The sequence below is a fragment of the Copadichromis virginalis genome, linkage group LG12 (assembly GCF_057382275.1).
Source record: "Copadichromis virginalis isolate Kocher_CV1m ecotype Utaka linkage group LG12, C_Virginalis_male_GT1.1, whole genome shotgun sequence".
Taxonomy (NCBI): Eukaryota; Metazoa; Chordata; class Actinopteri; order Cichliformes; family Cichlidae; genus Copadichromis; species Copadichromis virginalis.
In genome coordinates, this window is record NC_140629.1 from 17463000 (window position 1) to 17474321 (window position 11322).

Here is an 11322-nt window from a genome sequence, read left to right on the forward strand (position 1 = left end):
TGCAATACTCAGAGACATGGCCAAGGTAAGAAAGGCTGAAAGACGACCACCACTGAACAAGACACACAAGCTGAAACGTCAAGACTGGGCCAAGAAATATCTCAAGACTGATTTTTCTAAGGTTTTATGGACTGATGAAATGAGAGTGAGTCTTGATGGGCCAGATGGATGGGCCCGTGGCTGGATTGGTAAAGGGCAGAGAGCTCCAGTCCGACTCAGACGCCAGCAAGTGGAGTACTGGTTTGGGCTGGTATCATCAAAGATGAGCTTGTGGGGCCTTTTCGGGTTGAGGATGGAGTCAAGCTCAACTCCCAGTCCTACTGCCAGTTTCTGGAAGACACCTTCTTCAAGCAGTGGTACAGGAAGAAGTCTGCATCCTTCAAGAAAAACATGATTTTCATGCAGGACAATGCTCCATTACACGCGTCCAAGTACTCCACAGCGTGGCTGGCAAGAAAGGGTATAAAAGAAGAAAAACTAATGACATGGCCTCCTTGTTCACCTGATCTGAACCCCATTGAGAACCTGTGGTCCATCATCAAATGTGAGATTTACAAGGAGGGAAAACAGTACACCTCTCTGAACAGTGTCTGGGAGGCTGTGGTTGCTGCTGCATGCAATATTGATGGTGAACAGATCAAAACACTGACAGAATCCATGGATGGCAGGCTTTTGAGTGTCCTTGCAAAGAAAGGTGGCTATATTGGTCGCTGATTTGTTTTTGTTTTGTTTTTGAATGTCAGAAATGTATATTTGTGAATGTGGAGATGTTATATTGGTTTCACTGGTAAAAATAAATAATTGAAATGGGTATATATTTGTTTTTTAAGTTGCCTAATAATTATGCACAGTAATAGTCACCTGCACACACAGATATCCCCCTAAAATAGCTAAAACTAAAAACAAACTAAAAACTACTTCCAAAAACATTCAGCTTTGATATTAATGAGTTTTTTGGGTTCATTGAGAACATGGTTGTTGTTCAATAATAAAATTATTCCTCAAAAATACAACTTGCCTAATAATTCTGCATTCCCTGTAAACACTGTGTGGTGAGTTAGCTGGCTGGCACAATAGTCACAAGACCTTGAAACAAAACTGTGTGAGTAAGCAGCTGTGCCAAAAAGATGCAAGAAGACAAAACTGACAAGACAGGAAGTGAGAGAATATATCATCCCACGTTTAATCACAATGATGACAGTGACAACCATAGCAACTAAAACCACCAGGAATCATACCACACTAATAAATAAAGCACAAACTGAGTATCTCTCAGCAGATATCTGGATATTTTAGATTCAATTATCATTGTTATTATTATTATTCTACTACTATCAGCATTACTCAATACGAGCTGCATTGTTAAAGACGTTCATAGAGTACAGCAATATTTTTTTTTAACAGGAAACCACACTAAATATGAAATCATGTGGGCTTCAGTCCTCCATCCTGTGTGGGTCAGCATGAATGAGGAAACTTAGTCATTTTACTGTTGTCAACATGAATTAAATGACTTGAAGTTTCACAATGAAGTGCTAAATTCTCTGCATATAAGAAAAAGGAGCTGGCAGAGCACATTGCTCAGTAATTAGTGTTATGACATGAAAAGCAATTGCTTGGATGAGATATGAAGTTTAATTAAGAGCTGAGGCCTGTATTGAATCAGAATAAAGAGCAGAGACTAGGCGGGCACGTGTGTGTATAGCCCAGCAGAGCAGAGGCATCTGATCCACTGCTGTCTTGCACAGTCTAATCTGAGATGCCTGTTAGAAATTAGAGGGATTAGCGGCTGTCTTAAGTAACATTTAGCAGTGGTCTACTGTCTCAGGAGACGGGGTGACTAAATAAGTCCAGCTAAAAATAGCCACTACTCCTTGACGTAAAATGATTATAACACAGTTGTAAATGCACACAAAAATAAACCTTTGGGCTCTGCAATGAAAAGTGTCACCAATGCTTGTAAGGTTCAGTTACAATCTGTCAGTGTAATGGAACTTGCATAATAAGCATCTAGGCTTTAGACTAAGACACAGCACATGCCCTCACCACTACGATGCTGTTTACAAACATATGCACAACACTGCAGTGACAGGGAGAAAAACCAGAGATCGTCTAAAGAGAAGGTGGCATAAACTATCTAATCTGACTTAGAAAAGTTTTTTTCCCACTCTGTTAGAAAATGTGATAATTATGGTATACAAAAAGGGAATGACTCGCACATTAATGACAGCAGGATCTGGGGGCACTAATGTTACCAGCAGTAACTCTATACATCAATACAAAACAACACTTCCTGCTGACCGTAAAGGGAGAGAGCTGTGTGTCAGGAAATCCAGAGGTAAGTCAGTAATAAATCACAGATTTACCCAAGACCTAAAGCTAAAAAAAGATAACACTGTTCAAAGCGTGCACCTCCAAACCAAAGTTACAAAAGAAAAAAAAGTTACAAAAGCAGCACAGTGCGCCACCCTCACTGCTTTAGTCAGCACAGGGTAAAGTGTGTTGCCACAAAGTTCAAGAGTGACAACAAAGGGAGTTGGAGTAAGAGGAGGAAAAAATAATTAACTACATGACGCAGCCAGATAACAGTGACTGCAGGCCCAGACTTCAATGAAAAGCATCTGAATAAACAGGTGTATTGCCAGTAGCTGTACTCGAATTACAAAGAGCAGCTCTACTACCAGATCAAAATGCAGTGAAAGGAAAAAATAAATAAATAAATAAAACCTTGCATCTTGGGGAAGCTGTATATATAATTATGGTGATGTAGAGCTGGGCGATATGAGATTTTTTCATATCACGATATGTTTTTTTCATTTCAGGCGATAACGATATCTATCACGATATAAGCCAAATAACTATATTTGTAAGATTTAAATGTGCCGTTGCTCACAAGTAAAATGTGAAATAATCAGCAGCTTGTTTTTATTTAAATATTTAAATAATAAGAAAGGGTATAAAAGAAGAAAAACTAATGACATGGCCACCTTGTTCACCTGATCTGAACCCCATTGAGAACCTGTGGTCCATCATCAAATGTGAGATTTACAAGGAGGGAAAACAGTACACCTCTCTGAACAGTGTCTGGGAGGCTGTGGTTGCTGCTGCACGCAATATTGATGGTGAACAGATCAAAACACTGACAGAATCCATGGATGGCAGGCTTTTGAGTGTCCTTGCAAAGAAAGGTGGCTATATTGGTCGCTGATTTGTTTTTGTTTTGTTTTTGAATGTCAGAAATGTATATTTGTCAATGTGGAGATGTTATATTGGTTTCACTGGTAAAAATAAATAATTGAAATGGGTATATATTTGTTTTTTGCTAAGTTGCCTAATAATTATGCACAGTAATAGTCACCTGCACACACAGATATCCCCCTAAAATAGCTAAAACTAAAAACAAACTAAAAACTACTTCCAAAAACATTCAGCTTTGATATTAATGAGTTTTTTGGGTTCATTGAGAACATGGTTGTTGTTCAATAATAAAATTATTCCTCAAAAATACAACTTGCCTAATAATTCTGCACTCCCTGTATAAGCAATCAGAGGTGAAACAGTCTTTAAAATTAGTCTTTCATTTGAAAAAATACAGCCTATAATTTCCGACAAATACAAAAGTTGTATTAATTAGATACATTTGATGACCCCAGAAACAGAACTATCAATGGTAAATGGATTGATTCTTATATAGCGCTTTTCTACTCTCCTGGAGTACTCAAAGCGCTCTATACTGTACAACATGTCGCATTCACCCAATCACTTTCTTCTAAGCTTTTAGTGCTTCCCAACAATCAGCAACTTGGAGTTAGTATCTTGCCCAAGGATACTTGGCATGGAGACAGGAGGAGCCAAGGATCGAACCACTAACCTTCATCAGTAGAATGACCTGGTCTACCTGAGCTGCAGCCACCCCAATCAACCCACAGCTCTGGTCAGATGTTTACAGGCATTCATCATTACTGTTCCCTTTCCAGGGTGGAATGATCTACAACATACTTTTTTTTCCTTTTTTTTTTTTTTACCAAGAACTCCTGGCACAAACTTGAATTTATTATAGATTTTCAAAAGTACACATACAGGCTCAATTATACATACATCCCCACAAATATTTGGTCAAACGTCATTTAGTAAGTTGCATCTCACCTAGATGCTTTTTGGTAGCCATCAATAAATATCTGGCATAATTCTGGTTGAAGACTTGATCACTCCTCTTGACAGAGTACATTTAAATTGGTTGGTTTCCTGGCACAGACTCAGCTTTTAGGCATAGTCCATACTTTTTCAATAGAGTTGAGTTCGAGACTTTGGGAAGGCCATTCCAGAAGTTTAATGTTAGCCTGCTTTATCCATTTTCAAAACCAAGCTTGACGTGTGCTTGGGGTCACTGTCCTCCTTCTTCATTATTCAATTCACTTTGTGCAACATACGGTACAGCCGATACCAAAACGGCCCAGGAGCATGACACTACTACCACCATGCTTGACAGCTGGTACAGTATTTTTACGTTTGAAAGCCTCACCTTTATGGCTCCAAACATTTCTTTTGTCATTGTGGCCAGACAGTTAAATCTTTGTCTCATCTGGACAACATACCATGACTTTCATGCCTATGATGGGTGGATGCAAGCTTCTGACCACATCCGTAACGCAGAGGATTAAAAAGTGGATCTATGTGTTCTTTATTATGCACGAAAGTATCTGAACTATCCCTTCTTTTATATATAAACATACAAAAAATGTGGTTTAAATAATATAGGATATGACCCGTTACTCTTTTCCACTGTAGTTTGCCCATGTTTGACAAAGGCTGTAGAGGCTTTGCTCCCATTAAACATTTACTACTGTTTTCTCAATACCAAGGTAATAAGCAACTGGTCATTGAAAATTATAAAGCATTAATAAGGTAAATAAAAAGTAAAAGTAGGTAATATATTAGTAATAATATCAAAAATATTTTGCTAAACTATAGATTTCTATTTATAATTTGCAAGACAATTATAATAACATGTGTCAGGGTCCTGGGTCTGAGCGACCCAGGATCCCTGAACAGTTATGAATTATATTATTATTATTGTATGTTTATTTGGTGTTGCTGTCCTTCTCCCTGTTTGCGTGTGTGTGTGTATATGTATATGTGTTTCGGCGGGCGCCTTCTGGCCTGGTGGGTGTGGCCCTGCTGACGGTCTGGCCACACCCGAAGCCACACACCTGCTGCTGATCAGGCCTTGTCGGGGGAGCTACTTAGGAGAGTCTTGGAGCTCCCAACGACGCGGGATCATTCCATTAGACTCCACGAGAGGTGTGGAGTGCCAGACAGCAGCCATCATGGGGAGTGCTGAGACAGGGGAGCGGAGAGCACAAACACTGGGAGAAGACACGACACGGGAGTCTGGGGAAAGCACGGGGATTTATTGTTGTTTAGTTTCATACACTGTAAATAAACGCACTGTTTACACACAGAGCACCGCGCCTGGGTCCTCCTTCCCTACACCCCCACGGTCTGCTAGCCAGACGGTGACAACATGACATGTGAGGCAACAACAGATCAGTTAACAGTATAAAAATATTAGATGTTACACCTTCAAAAACACATATTCAATTTCTCTTCCTTTATTAATACAGCCACTTCTTTGTGGAGTTTATGTGTGGCAACCTTGAACTGGCATTGTTGGTTTGCACTGCATTAAACTTAAATGAAAATCAGCGGGTCTCATGATGATGCTGTTACCTCATCCAGTTATTAATGTATTTCTGGAAGCTCTTTAGTTGGAAAAAATTATGTGTCAGCATCAAATTAGGCTTTTTTTTTTTTTTTTAATTCTCAGTCATGAGTATATAAGCAGAACAAAGGCATGTGACACAAATTTTCCAGGGAACCCTTGGAGCCCAGTGATGTGGTCACCCACTCTTGTCCTTTATTACAATGACTCATTTTTAATGAGGAATTAGTATTTGAAACATCACCACGTGCTTTTAAATGTATGAAGCCCACATGATAAATTACAACTCATGTTAATTTTAGATGATGCCAGCACGCACAAAAAGACCTGCTTTCAAGTAACTCCAGGTTATTCAGTAACGGAAAGTCGGCTTAAAGATTTCACACTACAGAAACAAAATGAGTGTATGTGTAACAGTTCTCATCAAACAAACTTACGAGCCTTTTTGTTAATGCAACCACTCATTAAGACAAATATCTACCCAGCCAATCACATTACACCAACTCAGTTAGGCATGTAGACGTGGTCAAGACAACTTGCTGACGTTCAAACCGAGCATTAGAAACGGAAAGAACGTCGATTTAAGCGACTCTGAACATGGCATGGTTGTTGGTCCTAGATAGGCTGGTCTGAGTGTTCCAGAAACTACTGATCTGCTGGGATTTTCCTGCAAAACCAATCAGATAGGAAGGCAACAAATAACAATTTATTACAACCTGAGGTATGCAGAAGGACATCTCTGAACGCATAACATGTTCAACCTTGAAACAGATGGTCTACAGCAATAGAAGTCCACACCCAGTGCCTGTAAAAACAGGACACTGAGGATATAAATTGCTTAGAGCCGCCAAAATTGAACAATAGAAGATTGGAAAAATGTTCTCTTGTTTGATGATTCATTTCTTCTGCAACATTCAGACAGTAGGGTGATACTTGGCACAGACAATATGAAAGCATGCAACCATTCTGCCTTAGATCAACATTTCTGGTCGTTGTTGGTGTAACAGAGGTATCTTTTTGGCATACTATGTTTTGGCAAATGACGAGTTCACTGCACTCAAATTGGCTTAACTTATCAGCAGATTTCAATCCCGTAGAGCAGCTCTGGGATGTGGTGAAACGGGAGATTCATCACATAGATTTGTAGCTGAAAAATCTGCAGCCATCAGGCCAGTATGGACCAAAATCTTTGGGGAATGTTTCCAGCGTAAGGGGTCCAACTCAGTGCTGACGAGATATACGTAATAAAGTGTCTCATGAGTGTATGTACAAAAAGCAGATGACACTGGTGAATGTTTGTATAGAATATGATAAATGTTTAAATGTGTAGTAGAGGTTCTAGCTTTCCTCACACCAAGAGCCTTTCATAATTTGTGAGTTTACTAATGTGAGTTGTAATCAAAATGTTCAAGATATCCTCCTTTCAAATTCAGCAACATCAAGATTTTCAGTGTTTCTAAAGTTAGTCTGAGGAAAAACTGCTGTATTACATTTATGTGATTGTACATTTTAGAAGAATCAGTGATATTCTGAAGATTTTAATATTTAAACACAAATAAAACAAAAGAAAATCAAATAAAAAACGGCAATAATTGGTGCTACTTAACTAAAAACATATACAGTGCGTCTTGGATACATTTCAGTTTATGATAGCCAAACCTATAAACATCAACAGCCAAAATATTAGGAACATCTCTCGGTGTACTAACTGCTCAGCAGCGGCATAAAGCTGAACACTGCAAACACATTACTAACCAGTGTGATTTATTGCAAAATGTTTGCAAAATGCATGAAAGGCTATAAAACATTATTTATGGCAGTTTAAACAATTTACAGAACTAAAGATTCTTTAGAAAGTACACCGACTCAGTTAAAAAGAAAAATTACGTTGCTCCCTCTGATGTCATCTGGCAGTTTTTGTGCATTTCACCACCTGACTTCCTTTTTCATGCTCTGCATTCAAGCAGGCAGCATCGGCTTATTGCCATATATTAATCTAAGAGAGCTTCTGCAACAAACCCGATACTGTATTTTGCCCCAAAAAATCCCATTTGTTACACAGGTTTGAAAAGAACTCTTATTGTGTTTAATCTTCAATATTGATTGGCGACAGGTCCGGCAGCACAGCAGATTTTCTCTGTGGCTTTTTTGCTGCAGAGTCCTCGTCTAAATCTTTATCTTTCTCCCCTTCACAGTCATCAAAGTCATCTTCATCATCATCATAATCATCATCACTGTCCAAACCATCCATGTCTGTCTTCCTTCGTCGACATCCCTTCTTTCTCTGTTCATCAACTTCTTGCTCGTTTTGCTCCAGATGTGAGTTCACCCTACACGGTGAAGAAAAAAGATATAAGAACTGTTGTTTAACTTTGCACCAACAATCCAAATCTTCCAGTATTGCGTTGTCACAAAGTCAGTAACTCAACAAGCTACAGGAAATTACCTTTCCTTAATTAACACTTAGTGGAAGCATTTAGATGCCAAAAGCAATGCTTAAAAATATGAGAAGCCCATGAAATGATGTTCAGGGTCAAGTATTGGCTACAATGTATCTTATTCTCCACAAGGTGGCAGACTTACAGTAGTTACAGTATTATGTGTATGTGCTTGTCAGTGATAAAAGATGAAAATACATTTGCTTAAATCACTTCGGTGTTATCCCATCTCTTTAGGAATCTAACACATGTAGAAACTCCTGTAATTCATGTTCATTTTAAAAACTTGTTGCCAGTGTGAAAGGAAAAAAAATTAACTGGTGTCATCAAATTTGATTTTCTCAGAACATTGAAAATTGAAAGCTCTTCTTTGGATGTCAGCTGCCTTTTCTCTGACAAGATGATCCCACACAGCTTGATTGATGATTTGAACCAAAAACTTTGGTTTCATCACTCCATCAGACCCGTTGCCACTGATTTTCAGTCCAGTTTTTGTGTAATGCGGCGTACCTCAGCCTTTCCTTATTCCTTAAGAATGGCTTTTTGACAACCACCCTTCCACTGAGAGCATTTGTAATGACGCCTCAGTGAACACAACAGATGCATCTCACAGGTCCTGTGTCAGATCTTTGCTGAATTTTTTTCCCCATTTCTTAAGAACATCATTTTTAGATACTGTTCATCTGCTGTAGATATTTTTTTGTTTTTAGGCCTGGCACTTCTTCTTTTGTTTAATTTCGTCAGATTTCTTAAAGACATACTGCACACCATATGCAAGATTTCTTGGGTGTTTTTCTTTTGGCTGTCAGTTTTCTCTTTGGCACTTTCAAAGCTTCAGCTAAGGAAATGGGAACAAAACGCCTAAACATACAATTTGTTGTTTGTTGAATATCTGTTAAATGGAGATGTGACACTGGTTTATTCCTTTGGGTTAGCAGTGTTTTTTTGTTTTTTGTTGTTGTTGTTTTTTTTTTTGGGGGGGGGTTAAGCTTGAATGATTCATAGGTCAGTATTAAGTGGCTTAACAAAGAAAAAATCCTAAAAAAAAAATGCTCAGGTACAAGGACTGAACTGGAAATGAGTGGACAAAGCAGCCAATGTTCAAAGAAAAACTATGAAAGACTTTCTGAAAGCCTGAGGAACTATTGCTCAAGACCTTTTTTAAACAGGTTTTGAGCGGAGGACAAAGCTCTGGCACCTTGGAAGCAAAATATGAAGAAATGATGGGTGAGTTCGTACTTTGTACATTAATGTATATAAGGACAAAACACACGCAAACTTATCCTCTTACGGAATAACAATCTCCTCCTTCTTCCCACACTTGCAGCAGATCTCTTGCTGAAGAGAGCAGGGCTTACAAATGATGTGATACGCATCTTTTATTGTCTTTTGGGAGCACTTGACACTGCAAAAAAACCCCAAAAAACAATCAGTTATTAAGACCAATGTATTTAACTTGCCACTTAAAACAATATATCCATGTGTTGGGAAAATTCTTCTAAGCAGTGGAGATAAAATATTTAGTGGCTAATTTTCAAAGTCTGCCACTATGAAAAAATGAGATGGCTAAAATCATGCACGATATGAAATAAGCAAAGAATGTTTGTGGTGTAGTTTCATTTTTTGCACAGGTAAAAAAAAGAAGCTGATAAACTGAAATAAACTCTTCAATTCACCGACTGCTTTGTTGTTACTTGATGTGCATTTTCATGAGCAGCTGTAAGAATTTGCCCCTAGCCCTGCGTACTGAAATCAAAGTCTGCAATACTTATGTATACTTACCATTTTCTAGGCTGTGTTAGTGGCTTGTATTTGTTGTACTTAACTTTCCACTCAAGAACACCTTTACAGCGTTGACAAAGCCCATCATGGATCTTTGAATTTGCCTTCTACAATTGAGATTAGAGAAGCAAAGACAATAGAGATGTTCAAATATTATGTGTGTTTAACAAAGAAAGAGCTATAAACAAGTTTTCACAGGAAATGATTTATCACTGGCAGAAATGACAGGAAGAAAAAAGTACAAACTCCCTACAGTCTCAGCCTTTCTCAAATAAATGAATATTGTGAATAAGTTTAACTTTCCTTAATTAACACTTATTGGAAGCATTAATTAAGCAATAAGACCACTCTGTCTCAAATCACCATTCTGTTTGAAGATTTACCTACAAATTTTGTTGTGCATAGTTAGTTTATATAATCGTTTCTGTACAAGTATAGCTACACACACATACACAACTTTATTATTTTATTTTTTTTGCACTATGGTAAAATGACGTGACACACGAGTATCTCAAAAACTATTAAAGATAAAAGTCAGAAACTTTCACTAGCCTTTCTTACTTTCTTACCATGTATCAGAATGTATTGACTAGTTATAACATAGAAAAACTAAGAATAATAAAATAAAATAATAAATTCAAGACTCATTCAAGAACGCTAATAAAAACTTCACATTGAAGTCTTCAGACTATTCAGGTAATTTCTGAACATTTATTAGATATAATTGTGTTTCACAATAATGCAAAATTAAACACACAGAATACTTTTCAAAATTAAATTCATGGTAGGACACCTCAAGTTTTCAAATATCTTGAAAAGTATTTGATACACGAAGAAAAAAAATTCACAGCACACACACGTCCAAACTTTGGACCATAAAACCTTTAGAAAAATCTGAAATGGGCTAGCCGAAAATATTCTGAAGATTGATAAAATGGCCCAAATGCAAAATGCAATACAAGGCTAAATAACTTAGCTCAGCAAAGCTGACACACCTTCACTTGTGTAGTCGCTCCGTACTTGTCGTTTTTAAACGCAGTTGTGTTTTGATGCTTCTGGCCCCGCGATCGAGATGTATTACCTCTCTGAGAACTCATGTTATTAAACCTTTTTAGCCACACACGTTACACAGATACACAAACTAAGCACCATGCCGCCGAGCAAGAGCACTAACCCGGAAGAAGTAAGAACGCGTCATGAAACGTCATTGAGGACTACGTAAAAAAGGAAAGAAAAATGTGTTATTTTAATAAACAGTATATTTCATGTATGTATTTATTTTTTTAAAGTCAGAATTTCTTTTTACATTTACAAACACACTTAATAAATTATAGCTTGTCAATGACATCACCGACTAGAACTAGAAACACCTTTGTGGAC

The 11322-nt window shown here is 37.8% G+C and overlaps 1 protein-coding gene across 1 annotated transcript; it reads right to left on the reverse strand.

Annotated features, from left to right (window-relative positions):
• Positions 1 to 6409: 6409 nt before the first annotated feature.
• lg12h9orf85 (linkage group 12 C9orf85 homolog) lies at positions 6410 to 11108 on the reverse strand. Its single transcript, XM_085475085.1, has 4 exons — positions 10938 to 11108; positions 9943 to 10049; positions 9452 to 9565; positions 6410 to 8052 (listed from the first exon to the last, which is right to left on the reverse strand). The coding sequence occupies exons 1-4, from the start codon at positions 11037 to 11039 to the stop codon at positions 7809 to 7811; spliced, it is 567 nt and encodes a 188-aa protein (XP_085331211.1). The 5' UTR covers positions 11040 to 11108; the 3' UTR covers positions 6410 to 7808.
• Positions 11109 to 11322: the final 214 nt, after the last annotated feature.